This window comes from Talaromyces proteolyticus, assembly GCF_021365285.1.
Source record: "Talaromyces proteolyticus strain PMI_201 chromosome Unknown BGW36scaffold_11, whole genome shotgun sequence".
Taxonomy (NCBI): Eukaryota; Fungi; Ascomycota; class Eurotiomycetes; order Eurotiales; family Trichocomaceae; genus Talaromyces; species Talaromyces proteolyticus.
The window spans coordinates 162,231-177,555 of record NW_025764287.1 but is presented as its reverse complement, the minus strand read 5'-3'; the positions used below and the strand labels follow the sequence as shown (position 1 = coordinate 177,555).

At 42.6% G+C, this 15,325-nt stretch overlaps 5 protein-coding genes across 5 annotated transcripts; 2 read left to right on the top strand and 3 right to left on the bottom strand.

Moving 5' to 3' along the window:
• Positions 1 to 5,224: 5,224 nt before the first annotated feature.
• On the bottom strand, positions 5,225 to 6,346 carry BGW36DRAFT_431083 (ankyrin repeat-containing domain protein; the record flags this gene model as incomplete). The annotated part of the gene is made up of 1 exon (XM_046220927.1): positions 5,225 to 6,346. The coding sequence occupies one exon, from the start codon at positions 6,344 to 6,346 to the stop codon at positions 5,225 to 5,227; it is 1,122 nt and encodes a 373-aa protein (XP_046067833.1).
• A 497-nt stretch (positions 6,347 to 6,843) lies between these two features.
• Positions 6,844 to 7,392, bottom strand: BGW36DRAFT_410429 (uncharacterized protein; the record flags this gene model as incomplete). Its single annotated transcript, XM_046219140.1, has 1 exon — positions 6,844 to 7,392. The coding sequence occupies one exon, from the start codon at positions 7,390 to 7,392 to the stop codon at positions 6,844 to 6,846; it is 549 nt and encodes a 182-aa protein (XP_046067832.1).
• A 1,736-nt stretch (positions 7,393 to 9,128) lies between these two features.
• Positions 9,129 to 11,040, bottom strand: BGW36DRAFT_431081 (uncharacterized protein; the record flags this gene model as incomplete). Its single annotated transcript, XM_046220926.1, has 4 exons — positions 9,129 to 9,638; positions 9,691 to 10,501; positions 10,559 to 10,941; positions 10,993 to 11,040. 4 exons carry the CDS (start codon positions 11,038 to 11,040, stop codon positions 9,129 to 9,131), a joined length of 1,752 nt encoding a protein of 583 aa, XP_046067831.1.
• A 400-nt stretch (positions 11,041 to 11,440) lies between these two features.
• On the top strand, positions 11,441 to 13,289 carry BGW36DRAFT_303366 (uncharacterized protein; the record flags this gene model as incomplete). The annotated part of the gene is made up of 3 exons (XM_046211872.1): positions 11,441 to 11,589; positions 11,637 to 12,859; positions 13,033 to 13,289. 3 exons carry the CDS (start codon positions 11,441 to 11,443, stop codon positions 13,287 to 13,289), a joined length of 1,629 nt encoding a protein of 542 aa, XP_046067830.1.
• Positions 13,290 to 14,945: 1,656 nt separating this feature from the next.
• On the top strand, positions 14,946 to 15,251 carry BGW36DRAFT_304334 (uncharacterized protein; the record flags this gene model as incomplete). Its single annotated transcript, XM_046211958.1, has 1 exon — positions 14,946 to 15,251. A coding segment is annotated over one exon (306 nt), but the record flags the coding sequence as incomplete, so codon positions are not given.
• Between the last annotated feature and the right edge of the window lie 74 nt (positions 15,252 to 15,325).

The following is a 15,325-nucleotide window of genomic DNA, read 5'->3' as shown; positions in this document are numbered from 1 at the left end:
GCAGCTGCAGTCAACAGGAATATAAGGCAGCTACGAAAGGACGAGGCAGAGGCTTTATCCGAGTGGAGGAATCTCAGGGGTTAACAGTGCTCATGTAACACGGCTTGGCAGGAGCGTGTCCGGGGGTGTCTGGAAAGACTAGATGTGGGTGAGTTGAAGCTTCACCGCTTGATATTGATGCTATAGAGCAAGGCTACTAGGAGGAAGCTATCGGTTTTGCTTATATAGCTATGGAAGGCTTCGAGGAGAAGGCTATTCGAAGCTGAGGAGGCTTATAATGAAAGTTATGTCAAAAATTATACAAAGATATTGCTTGGTTTCCTCCCATCGGGTGGGAAACCAATCCAATATGCCTGAGTCTCTACCTTAGGCCATTGATACCCAATCTAACTAGATAAAGGCATATATTGCGAGATGAGGGGTACTGGCATCATGCCCGGGGCCTCATGGTATCAATTATGATAAGTCACAATTGACCTCCGGGATATCCTTCAGTCCCTCGGTCCTGCCGGATCAGGCCTAAACATGCTTCTTGGGTCTATCCCTGTTACGGCTCATAGTAATAAGCTGGATGGTTTATATATATATTGTATTGTAATACATCTTATATGATAATTTATACAAGTAAAAGAGATACTATCCTTTAATAAATAAGTATATATTATTCTATACCTGAAATTGATTCTTTCTATATAGTCACAATATTTAGTATAATTAGATAATAGGTAAGGTGACAAATTTCGAATCTGCCTATAAATAGACACGCAGGCTCCCGAGCAAAATTTATATAAGATAAGCTTTTATCTGCTTGATATGTCTTGATAACTGATGAATCAGTTTGAACGGACATGAAGAGAAAGAACCCTGACTCTGATATTGCTAGGCCACCAAAGTGACAAAAGAGGTGGACCTATATCGATTGGCTTGCGAGATAATTGAAAGATTTAATTTATGACTTTCTTCCTTCGGACTCGAGGAGAGCATTTTCGATCTTTTGCTGGAATGGCACCCTGGCGATCTACAGCGCCGGCTGAGTCATCATGGTCTACAATTTTCAAAAGTGATGCGTTGTTGTTGAAAGTCACTGAGAGTACAAGGCAACTCCGCTTCTCATAGGTCCTAAGCTCGACAAAGAGTCGATTCTCAAATCCAGATGGCTGGATATAGTACTCTATCTAAGCGCTGAAAAGCCTATATCGCAGGAGGACTGGCAGCTGTTTCTCCAATGTTTACACGATCCAAATTATGCATACAACAACTACTGGCAACAGATTAAAATGTTCAATAGAATGAAAATGAATGTAGAAGATCTTCACAATTCAAAGGAACAAACATTAATTTTTAAAAATATATGTCGCCTGGAACCACTTTTTTCTCGTGCGGTGAGAGGAACATATGGGCAGTATTCTTTCTACAGGAAACATGAGATTTGTGAGCTTGGAACACATAAAAGACATATACTGCCCTCCCATCGCCGATTTATGTGCCGCGTGATACTATTGGATGATGATAAAATCGCGGAACTGAGTAAAGACTAAGTTCAGAAGCGCATACTTTGTCAACAAAGCGACTTGGCAGTTATTTTCTAGTTGCATGGTTAGTGGCCTTTATAATCTCTACATAACAGTACAGTATGTACTACACCAAACAATTTTCCTCTCTGCATTTTCTCCCATGATATGTAAACAGACAGATTTAAAACTTCCTTGAGTTTTTTACACACAGACCATGTAGAGGGTAATATTAAAGAGAGTTCAATAATCGATTCCAGGCGGAAAGCGGGTGCTTTGGTCTGAAACCTAAGCAATCGATTATTTCCACCATGTGACCGCTTATTTTAGGCGCATTCTGTGTCAAGTGTGCGGTATGCTGCTATGAACACACATTAAATATATATATAAAATAAGGAAATATTACCACACAAGGTTTATTACTTCTGGACTAGTAAAGTAATGTAACACAAGTTATAAGAAACAAAAGCTCATTGAACCGAGAGGCTAATGTAGTCATGTACGCACATGCAAGGACGTGTACAAATTGTAACATTCAAGAAAGTATATCATTCCCAATATATTACTATATAAACACTATGAATCGGGTTAAAATATTTGTAGATACAAGTTGTTTATCAATTAAGCACTGAATTACTACACATGACTTATCGCGAATCTTTACTTCATACTCTGTACTCTATATACAGTCACCACAGCGTTTAACATACTTTCTGTCCCTGCAGTATTCGAAAATCATCGTTAGCAGGTAATGCAATTTTGACTTTATACCCTTTACGCATATGCTGTTGAAAATAAACCCACAGTGTTTAAAACGATCGGCAATGTTTATGCCGTTTATAAGCATGTTGTTTAAATCAGATCCACAGTGTTTAAGTAGGTCGGCTGTGTTCTTTAATGATATAATCAGTTTAAACATTCTGTATAAACATTATGACTTATTGATGCACGCTATAAATTAATATACTATAGGTCTAGCAATCTAAATACTACGAGTCTTATAACTGACGTCTAGCATAACCATCACTACCCCATTAATATCTATATAGAGCTGTTGACTGATGGATTGAAGTCATGATACTTGCCAAGACTACATTTGCTTGTTTGTTATTTAGTAATACTCGCTAAATTTTATTAAACACTGTGGGGATTCTGACAGGGATCATTCAATATTTGATTGCCCACTAACAATGATTTTCAACACTGTGGGGACTGGACTCTGGATCGTTATAAATATAGCTGATCATTTTAAACACTAGGGATCCAGTTTAAATAACATATCTGTAAATGGTATAAGTACAGCTGATTGTTTTAAACACTGTGGATCCACTTGAAACACTATAGCCGCAAAGGGTATAGAGACCATTGGTCGACTTGAACACTGTGGATCCGGTTTAAAAAACATATCTGTAAACGGTATAAATATAGCTGATCATTTTAAACACTGTGGATCCACTTGAAACACTATAGCCGCAAAGGGTATAGAGACCATTAGTCAACTTAAACACTGTGGATCGACTTGAAACACTATAGCCGCAAAGGGTATAGGGACCATTGGTCGACTTGAACACTGTGGATCCGGTTTAAATAACTATCTGTAAATGGTATAAATATAGCTGATCATTTTAAACACTGTGGATTCATTTTAATTAGTATACTGAACATAAACACCACTGATCTACTTAAACATTATGGGTCCATTTTATTGTGGATCCCTTTTATGCACTGTGTTCATAATCAAACAAATTTACAAAACTTTGTAATGACCTCTTAGCGGACTGCTACTTAGGACAAACTTGCGTTGGCAGATACTTTACTCCGCATAGATGGAGACCGTTTAGGAAAGTACACAACTGTTGAAAGTTATTTTAATAGTAATACCGTAAGGCAAAATGAGGGGAAACATATTTTCATCTCAGCATGCTCTATATCTCGTTAAACTAATAGCTTTCTTTCTAAGTTTCCTCTAGACAGCCATCTAATATCTGTTAAGCGTTCTGTGAACTCCTTGTCTGATGGCATGTTGCTAGTAGACTTGGAGAGAGAAACTTCGAGCGACTCCGGTCATGTTACATACGAGCAATGGCGACGCCCAAGTAGGCTAGGAACTTGATGATGGTTACGAATCAGACAGCTCCATTGTGACAGATGATGGTGTACTAAATAATGTACTTACACAGGGCCAATGCTCAGAATTCTTAAAACGCTAGTGGCTTGGTGTTGTACTATATGCCGCTGCATGGGTCCCTATAGAGTTCAAAAGTTCGTTGCTCCATTATCTCTCCAGTATTTAAAGCTTCCCTTCCTGCTGACTTTATAAGAAGCGTATTTTGAACATATAGGATATCGTTAGATTAGAGGACTGATCGGGGCCGATTTGAAGCCGGCTCGATGCCCAATCAGGTATGTACCTGAATACAAGCATAAAGCACCCAAGCGGGGAATTGAACCAGAGACAGTCAACTATTATTTTGGAACGCCATATAAATATAGTGTACAGTCTAAACCAATCGGGCAAGATTGCCATCATTGCCAATCCAACCCAAAATTCAGGACTGCGACCGTCGAGGATTAGTGGAGACAGCGGCGACTGGAGAAATGCCGAGATGATCAAACTATTGCGATCGCACGGGTTTCCGACAAGTCATCGCTCTTTCATCTGTGCGGTCCGTAAGGAGACAATCAAGGTGTCAGAGGCATTAGAGGGTGACCTAAATGGACGCTATGGCTCCACAAAATCTATCTGAAGCTCTTTTGCCTTATGCATTGATCCCTTCACTATCGCTGACTTCATTGCAGATTCAAGTGTGTGTTGTCCACTATACTCAATAAGTATTTATCGAATATCCTTATTCCCAGAGACCTGAATTGGTAAATGGCTAAAACTTACGTCTGATTTGGCATCCTTTGCTAGGAGGCAAATCATAACTATCTAGCTATTCAGTATGGACTTCCATACTGTACCTATGGGGACAAATAAAACTGGTTTCTCAGTTACTAATTCAAAGTTTAGACAAATCTGGACGGAAAATAGCCGGTTATCAAATTGTCTGGATCTATCTTCAACCTTGCAGAGCTAAACCTCCTTCTCTAACGGATCAAGGGGTTACAGGAAGTAATGAAATTATCAAGATTCATCTCCATCCACTGCCCATGGCTAGCTGTCTTTGCGTCTTTTAGTACGCGGCACATGGGCTCACCCTATGGCTGCTGAGCATCTCTATAATAGCGCTGTGCGAGGTTCTAACGAAGGATCTACGTGATGACTGCTTTGCCAAATCTAATGGTGTCATCCCATCGCGGTTGGCGATGTTATGTTCCAGCCCTTCTCTGTCAAGGAGACAACGCACGATCGGCAGGTTTCCAACTGCAACTGCTTCATGAAGACAAGTGGATCTCTCCTTGTCGATAGTGTTAATCTTAATTTTCTGCTCCGCCAAAAAGAGTTCCGCAATGTTGTCATGCTTGTGTCTTATGGAGTACCTGAGTGGTGTTCTCCCTTCGTTATCTATAGCATTGATGCTGACTTTTGGTTCGGCTAAGGGTAATTTCACTACCCACACATGTCCCGCAAAAACTGCTTCATGAAGTGCCGTGCATCCTGCATGGTCGAAGACGTTGACCTCAATCGTGCCTTGTTGGAGAAGTTGGACAACTGAGCGATGCCCCAATTTTGCTGCAGAAGAAAGAAGCGATTCACCATCCTCACGTTGTTAATTAACATCGATGCTATATCTGATCAGCAGTTTCATGATTTCCACATTGCCATGTTGGACAGCGAGCCGCGATGATGGATTGTCCGCGTCTGAGAAAGCGATGCCCCTGGCACTGCGGTCCGCCAACAAATCCTCAACTATTGGTTTCCTTTGCTTCCAAACCGCCCAGCTTAAAGGCGTCATGCCACGGAAATCCGGGATATCCCTACATCCCTTCCGCAGAAGTGCCCGAACTGCCTGTCGGTTATCCCGATAGATTGCATGTACAAGGGCGGTTCGACCCCTGTGATCTTGCTGGTCCATGTTGACATCAGTATGATGTAGCAAGGTGTTAAAAGTGAGAGTGTCATCCGGCCGATGTGTAGCTATCATGAGTGGCGTAGAGCCATTATTCTCAATCTGGTTGACTTTAACCATCGGGTGAGACAGTAGTAATTGAATTATCGGGTTGTGTGATCTGACTGAAATATGAAGCGGTGTGCTGCCGTTCTTGTCCGCACGATTGATGTCGATTTCATCTACCTCGAGGAGCATACGAACCACGTCTCGATGCCGCTTCGTATCACGTTTTACGGCAATAGCTAATGCCGTTCTTCCCAGTTTGTCTTGAGTGTTGATATCGATAGTATTTCGAGCCAAGAGTTTTTGCACACAGAACACGTTGCCAGTAGAGGCAGCGTGCCGTAGTACATTGCGGCCGAGGTTGTCCTGATAAGTGAAATCCACATCACCTCTTTCGAGAAGCAGAAGAAATATCGACTGATAGTTTCGTCTAACTGCCGTCATGATCGGGGTTAGCTTGTCCGCGTTGGAAGTGAGTGTTTCTGATCTCGCTTTTCCCGGATTCAGCATGTCAACAGTGTTGACGTTTGGCGAGTAGCCGCACAGCATATTCTCGACTAAATCGATCCTCCCGGTTTCTACAGCCCAATGGAAGACTGAACTGTTTTCGTATCGGATGTTCAACTGATAAAGCATTCTAACAGAGAGCCCGGACAGAAATTTGCAGGTCCGCGCCAGTGAAAGAATGCTCGTGTGGCTTGGCAAGTTATTAATGATCATGAGGATGATCTCAATAGGTAGGCTCACAATATTCTGAGGAACGGCTTGGCCCTCCATGTTTATTATGCCTTTCATAAGACAGAGAAGATATTCTAGGCATACGCCTCATGTTCTGAGAGTAGGGTCAGAATTAATTGAAGCTGGAGACGGTTACAATCTATTTATGACAAAAGTCGGTCTTGCACTAAGTCTTAGTCAACTTGTGACCAGTTGTGACGCCATACAGTAATATTATTGCCAGAGTACTGACTTCGTAACGATCTACTTTTGAAAACTTCTGACCTATATTTAATAGGCACATATTTCCAGTCGTAGACCAATTTTCGCGGGAAATAACGTACAGCTGCGTAAAACAAAAAAATGTGCGAACTCGTGACTATGCACCAAACTCCACTCCGTCTGCTAATCCAAGACTTCGTTAAATTCTTGCATGATAAGAATATTTTTAATTGGATGTTACAGTAAGGTTAATTAGTTAAGGTTCTGTAAAACTGAGAAAAGAAAGAGAAGACAAATAGTAATTGATCACATCCAACAACGTACAGTCGCGCTTATCAAAGCATATTACGAACGAATTCAAAAGAATCTAGTATGGTCTGCTTCTGTTTTGGAAAAAACATATCCTCATCCATACCCTCTACCATAGCTCTCTCCGCCCATAGGAATGCTTGGTGCTTAGCTGGGTTGAGTCCTACCTTTGTCCACATCGGTTCGGGATTCTGGTTGTCATGGACATTGACAATGAATATGAATTTGCGCACCTCCTGGTTTCCCTTAATCCACTGGTCCCGAACGACGTCGATAAAATTGGATATATGTAATTGGGTCACTTCGCGGCATTCACGCACAGCAGCATGTATAATTGACTCGTCAATGTGCTCCGGCTCGACGTCCAGCTCAATGCTTCCACCAGGATATTCCCAGGTATTAGGGTGGCTTGCCGTCTCTGATGTTTTGAGGAGTAGTACATGATCTTTCCTAGAAGAAAAAATTATGACACCGACTTTCGCGTCGTGCAGGTAGTCGGGGGGGTGTGATTCACATTGCACCAAATGCTCTGGGACACGAAAGGTAGACAGTTCGTCATCCTGAACTGCAACCATTGGATCTAGATTACTGGAAAGATGTAATGTCACGTCAGAAAGTATCTGTAGAATGGTTTAGAATGTTACTGTGGAGCTAGAACTGAACAATGAAATGAAAACTTACACAAATTCAGCACAGTTATACTTGCGCTCTTTCAACGTTGAATAACTTTAGATGCGAGGTATTTGAGCTTTGTGCGCTGGTAAGTGGCCTAATAGTCGATGATAATGATAGGTTGTTTCGGAGGTAGGTCTAGGATCCGTTTAGCTGATGGCTCTTTAAATACTTATGGTCCACTGGCGGTTTATCAATTGGAGCAGATAATACAGTCTTGCACCATATGCCCTGCCCACCTACATTCTCTCCTAAACCTTAGCTCGAAATAGCCTAGTATGTATTATGTATACGGTTAAGTGGTTCCTTTACCCATCCTGGTTACGTGGTTCCAAAGGCTGATAGGATGGGTCTTTGGAGGTGTTAGATTTAGTGGGGCGATGTTACCCATTAGAATAAATTGAGATAATTGCAAATTTCTTAATTGCTTGTCTTGGACAAACTTGCTCCTAAATTACTAGGGGAATTGTCCTCAGTTTTGAAGAATTCAAGCCCCTCCCTATAAGACGTGTTTATGCCTAATTGGCCTTATTCTCGCCCAGTCGAAGTCGACTCGGCGCCCAATCGGAGCCTTGTAAAATTACCCATATTAATCTGACAGGAGGATCACATATATTCTAACTCCATACGTACTAGCCCGTTTTATGGTAGTGTTGGAGAAGGAATCTGGAAGATCCAAGTGGGCAGGGCATTAGTACAAGGCACTTTGCCCGCCGGTCAACACGGGTCACCTCATTCTTCGATGCACTAATCTCTAAGTCGTTAAGAATGCTGCAACGATCAAAAATGGCGTACAGGAGTGAAAATAATAGCGGAACTTTGGCTTGGTTCGATAGATACTAGTCTTAGGTGTGCCACGGAGCAGCCGGCTGTATACATTCTAGCCTATTGCCAAGATATAGGATCTTTCAAGTGTTTAAAATATAGAGAAGAAACTAGTCCCATGGCAGGGTGAGCTAGTAGCATCCTTTTAAACACTATGGAGATCTCACAGCAACCCTCTGGAGTTATATACTGTGATATGAATTGTTAGCCTGTTATAATGTTGATTATTCTTGCGCGGTCCCCACCGTGTTTAACTGAACAGCCGCTACAATATATGATATCCTGTCAGACAGCATCGATGATGGCCAGTCCTGGGCCACAGATAATGATCTCTGGTTCAGATATGTTGCTTACGATGTCCAAGAAAATTTCAAAACGAACAAATCGATTCGTTAGGGATATGCATATATATTTTCCCGCGTGCGTGAGTCAAACGTTGCTCCCTCTATATTACAAACAGTCGGCCAGCGGAGTGAGTGCCCCAATATCTTATGCAACTTAGCTACTATACCTAGCCGATTTGGCCGGCGGTTACGCATATTCTGAGTCAACATCACTTCTTGACCTATTTTAGCAGTTGTATATCTACATAGCACTATATCTACTGTTGCATACCATAACTAAATATTGAATAGACCTATCAACTTCGGTTATTCCATCATTAGAGAATCGTAGCTTCCCCTATACTCTAGGCAGAGCAGAAATATGTTGAGCTGATAAGTAGTCAACGTGCGAAGTCCTAAGCTACGTGAAGTTATAGAATACCGGCTTCACGATGAGAAAATCACCGGGTTAGAATAAAAATAGATCCTCATCAGAGGTGCCAGAATTCATTATCAGCATCCATGAGGTCCTCCAACGGGCATGCAGCAATTGTTTTCAGGACGCTATCTGGAACTTCGTCGTCTCGGATAGACGATATTCGGTACGGGGTGGTTGCAAATTGGGAATACGAATCTTGGACCAGAAGAACCTGTTGTTGGGAACATCGGTCCCCACAGGTGAAATCTCCATATGCTAGGACTTTCAGAGTTTTTATGCCATATGGTCCAAAAGCCCAGTCGGCAAAAGTAACAAGATCTGTTGCGGAACAGTGGTGGTGATATGCAGGACTGACCTCATTGTGAAGATTAGGTGACCAATCTCCCTCTGAATGTTCACTGTCGGATAATATCCAATCATCCATATCATGTGTACCTGCCTTCGAGATAATCCGTGACGATACTCTCTGCTCGAAGTCACAAAGCGGATGGTCATAGCCGCTTAATCGTAAGTGGAGAACCTCAATTTGAAGGTGGGATACGATTGGGTCCAATATGCATCTCTGATACTTCATCAGGATGAAGAGTTTCAGGGAAACGGAATGTATAACTCACCGCAGCCAATGGAGACACACAAAGTCCTAGATTTTGGATGGAGCTTTTGCACAAGGTAGTGCGGAGAGTATGAAAGAGACTGACGGGGAAATCTTGGGTTTCCTCTGTCGGGCTCCGCTGAAAAGAAAAAAGTCTCCGTGTATGATACACGAAACAACTCAGCAAGGGATGGTGCTGAATCGGGTTAAGGTGATTTTCTGGTGTCAGGGAATTGGATGCCAAAATGTGAAGATGCTCAAGAGTATTGAAAGATTCCAGGAAAGTATCCAGAGTATGGGCTAAAGCAGAGTCCCACAATTCATCTAAAGATATCTCAAAATATCTGAGTTGGGTGGAGATCCGAAATCGTGACAACTCCTCTAGCATCTCCATCTGACGAGGACAGTCTCGGAGGGTTAACGAATGTAGTTGAACTAGAAATAAACATAAATGGTTCTCTGCGTTCTTTTCGAAGGGGAACCGGGTTAATGAGAGTGTATGAAGACGCGACAGAGTTCCAAGCGCACTCATGAGATGCCTTGTGGATCCCACTAATGTGAAACGGGGCGTGAATACGAGGTCTAGAACGCGCAGATTACCAGCATTTCGTTCTATACATTTCCGGACAAGTGACAATTCTTCGAATGTACTTATAGACTCTAGCGTGAAAGAACGAAGATTCGACATCGCCACTAGGCCACCTAGCCGGAGGCCAGCATGTGGGCAGGAAGCATCGACACGTAGTGATAATAGTTGTATGTTCTGCTGGCAAATGGTGAGGTATCCATCCTCATCCAGAATATGCGCTGGTAAACAGGTTCCCATATGCCATCTATAGTAGGATATGTATAAGATCTCCATCTCACACGGGAAACCGGGCTATACTAACTGAAACGATCTCAAAGATCCAATCTCCAGCTGGTCAAAAATGATGCGGATCTGGCTCAGCATGTCACAAAGAAAGTCTCCGTGAAACATCCTGGGGTCATTTTCCTGACTTCCTCTCAAGTGTGATTCATATAAATAAACAGTTCGGTATGAGCATCGATGACTACGAGCGATTCTAAAGGGCGCAGTGAACGCTAAGCTTCTCACATGCTTGAGATGATCCAAATCTGTCCGGACCTTGACAAATCTCTTAGTGTCCAAGACATTCAAAAGCATTTCATCGCGTGCGGAAAATGTCAGGGTATGGTAGAGGTGGTGGGTAGTGGCATAATGTATATCCTTCGATACCAAATTGATTGATCGGCGGTCCTCCTTTGAGGGAATCTACTGCCATTAACCCGAATGAAAAGCATGTACCATAATAGTGGTACTTACAAACCCAATTATCATGTCCAATATTTCTTGTGGAAGTTGACACAGCATATTGACTACTTACAATGTGACTAGATTAGCAAGGTCTAGACTCAAGCCTCGTTTTAAGGTTACCGTGTGTCAGCTGCTACGTTGGACGACACGAGATGGTTTTCAGTCATACTTAAACATAATACCGAGATTTTCTAGCAAAATGCGTCAACCTATAAACATCTTCCCCCCGTACATCGCTTTTAGGAAGCCTTGCGAAAGAAACCTGTAATAGGGGGACATACCTTTTACTTCGTCAATTTAACCGTTCTGTGTTTAACAGACCGTTTATGGTTATTCAACAGCAATGATCACCGATAGACCACCGGAGGTAAACAACGGTTATCTCATTTATAAAATAGTATATCGTTGCACCTGTGCTGGGATACATTTGGGATACATTTCACTGGGATCTGTGACAATGGAACGTGGGGATGCGAGCCAACCCAACACCGGTGAAGCCCAGCAAAGTCAGGGCATGTCTGTACGCTCGTTTATGACTTCTCTCGTAATTTATGGGAGCATCTGCGTGGGAGTTTTATTCTTTGAAACTGCAGCGCATAAGAGATGGTTGGTTGTCCATGAACGGTTGAGAGCATAAATTCACACAGCCATAGGTACTCGAAGCGGTTCCCTAATGCAAACACCCCTCCTTGGTCCATAAAATGGCCTTCCAATAGGACAACTGCGATTACTTGCCATGGACTGGATGGATTTTTGTTCATTCGCTTCCTTCGGACTGTTGTCAAGATATTCCTACCATTAAATCTGATGGTCACAGGAATACTATTGCCCATTGACCTTACCGCCGATAACTCGAGCACAGTTCATGGCTTGGATAGAATGACCTGGGCAAATGTCCAGCCGGGGGATGGACCTAGGGACTGGGCCCATGCAGTAGTGACAGCCACCGCTGTTGTCTATATTTGTTATGTATTAGTCGGCGAGTTTCGTGCCTTGGCCGAGATTCGTCAAGAATACCCCCTTACTCCTCATCCCTTACCAAAACTGCTTCTTTTGACTGATATTCCCAAAGAGAAAGGCTCAAAAGAGGCTCTGGCCACTGCCTATGCTGGCTTTGGAGATGGGCCATTGAGAATATCGGTGAACACGGGCTTAGATAGACGTTATCTATCAGCTTTTCTGGAGTTTACCAACCCCTTAATTCCGCACATTCTGCAGCAAGTTGTTCAAGACGCCCGCCCTATGTCAATGATTGCCCACGCGGTTGGTTCAGAGAGTGATGTGATCCGCTCTAGTTTGTCCCGCTCATGGCGGGGTCGGCTTTTTAGAAGAGTCCTTTTCGAAGCACTTATCATTGCTCTCTGCATATTTTTGGCGGTTCCAATCGGATTCACTGGGATGTTATCACAGATATCTTATCTTAACCAGAAACTAGCGACATGGCTAGGTCTGATCGAGGGATTCCTTCCTCAATTCATCCTATCAATATTGATGATTTTCTTCCCTTTTGTCCTTGTACACTTGGTCAAACGCCAGGGTTTGCTCACATACACACATATGGAACTCTCCCTTGATGGTTATTACTTCGTATTTCTCTACATTCAGGTATTCCTTGTGGTGACGATTTCGTCAAGTCTAGTGACGGTTTTCCAAGAGGTGTTGAAAAGTCCGGAATCGGTACCGTACATTCTGGCTACCAATATTCCCAAGTCCAGCAATTATTTCTATTCATATTTCCTGCTCCAGTGCATTATACAGTGTGCAGTTTCATTGCGCCTACTGCCGCACATTTTTCTTTGCGCTAAACCATGGGTCAGGTGGCGAATAGGGATGGAGAAGACGCCGGTGCGGTGGGGTTTGATATACCCCGTCTTTAGTAACTTGGCCTCGATATGTAATTCTGATTGTTCTTCTGCAACGTATCAACAAGCTAATGCATGCTAGGTATTATTTTCTCAATTATCGCACCGCTCATATTGCCCATTGGCACCCTAGTTTTCGGCATCGTTTCTATCATGTATTCCAATCAATTTATACATAGATTCCAAGGCAAAGTGGAGACAGGAGGCCTTCTTTATTGGAGGACCTTACATCAGTTGTTTGGTGGCATTTACACTGCTGAACTATGCGTCTTTGGTCTTCTTATTCTCCATAACGCTCGGTTCCAGGCGGTATTCCTAGGACTCGTATTTATATTTACTGGTTGCTTTCAATACCTAGTTTTTCAAGTATATGGGCCCGTGGTTCGGCATCTCTCAGCCACCAGTATGAGATGGAATGGTACCATTGTTTCAAAGGCTCTTTAAAATTTAACTCGTACTAGAAATTATACTGCTGAATCAACACATAATTGAAATGGTTAAAGGCGTCCCTCTTAATTCATTTTATCTACAAGCAGACCTGTCTTGTATATAGCGCGAAATACCATTCACCATGGTCAGGCGTAGCTTCTACTCATTTAGAGACAGATAAGCGTAACAATGCTTAAACTAACCATAGTGCTTCTTCTATGTGGTCATTGTTTTTGCTGGCAACGGGGTGGATGCAATGTTGCAGCTTTTCAGGAAATTGGCCAGGTCGCATGTGGATGGAACGAGGATCCTTCTTTCACCACCACAACCACTACTGCCACTACTGAAACAGTGCCATCTACCTTAACCACCTCGGTAACCTTAACCACTTCAACCGCTACTTCGAGCTCTTCAACACTTTCGTTGATGTCTGTGACAAAATTTGACACAACGGATCATACTGTCTCTCCCACTATCACCCAAATTCAAACGAAGCCATCCATTACTACGCCCTTGTCTTTGAACTCCACTCGGACAATTGTCGTCACCAAGACCACTGTGGTTTGGATAACAACAAATTGATTATGTTGGCAGTAATGACTCGTTACAGTATTAGCTATGCAGATTCAGTATTCACGGGGCCTTTGTGTTGATGATCCATATCAAGCGTTTTAATGTAGAACTAGTAGGGTGAAAAGGAAGAGAGAATGTGCAAATGGGGAAGTAAGTTTCGTATGTGTCTGTATAGAGGACATTCATTTGAACATTAAATAAATACATGAACCTTTCAAGCCTAGTAAAAAATGTTTGACAAGAAATACCTAGCTGTATGTTTAAGAGCAGAAGTGTTCATTTTTACTACTATAACCCCTCTGATTTATAACCAGAAGGAAGCTACCATGTTTTGCTACCCCAGCATCTACTCAGCTTGACATGTATGCTGAACTGAGATAGCATACTTGCATGATTATCGGTTATTGTCTAGTCAATGATTCCTGTATGTTGAATTGAGATGGGTGAGAATAAAATATGGACACAGTTTGTGAATATTACTCTGTTCAGTATCAATGTCAGTTTTTTTTCGAAAAAAACAATCCCCTCACCAATGTAGCTGCAAGGAATGTGTTTGAAATTTCTCAATCAGAATGTAAATATTCAGCCTTGAATGAGGTCAATATATGAGATTTTATAAAGCCGCTGTTACCCCCATCTGTCCTATAAATCAAATCCATTTTGTGACTTGTCTAAAGATCGACTTGAAAGGTAGAAAGCAACAGCTACGATGCTCGACTCCGAAGTTGAGAATCGTTCCACAGATCTACTCATTGCAGTGCAGCATCTGGCGAGTCTTGGATACTTTTCGCTTTTGGCCGCCAATATTATCGGTAAATCCTTTTATCTTTCTCTAGAAGACGTTCATGAGGGTCTGCTAGATGTGTTGGCACTACTATGTTTTTGCTTCGGTGTCATTGCGTTTTCGTCATTCTATTTGCTGGGACGGTCAAGGCGTCTGGAATGGCTTGGAGTCATTGTCTTGATCTGGGCATCGGCTATTCCATTCGTTTACTTTCAATATTATTACGATAAGTACGCACTGATCGCTTTATTATTCCTGATCACCTTTGGGGGACAAGATGCACGGCTGCTGTGTATCACGGAGGGACTGAAGCGTTCAAAACGTGTTGCATTGGATTTGGCCTTCTTGCATTCGCCCCGGCGATCATCGCGTGTTTCCGCCCCTCAAACTGTCGGTTTTCGATGTCCATGGCTTATATCAGATATGTGGTATATAATGTGCTTGGGGCAGTGTTCTACCTCGGCCGATTGCCGGAACGACTCTTTGTGAAATCACGAGTTAGCGACGCTATCCTGCATCTCATTCTGCTTGGGTCGGCTCTCACCTTCTCCGTCACATTACTCAACGCATATGAGTCCCCTAAAAACCCTGTCGGGATAAGGTGTGCGTGGTGGGATTAACGCACTCTAGGTGTCAAAGGGAATTCCAGGAGCATAACAAAGGTGCAATCCTTGGGAAAAAAAACGAATTAAAA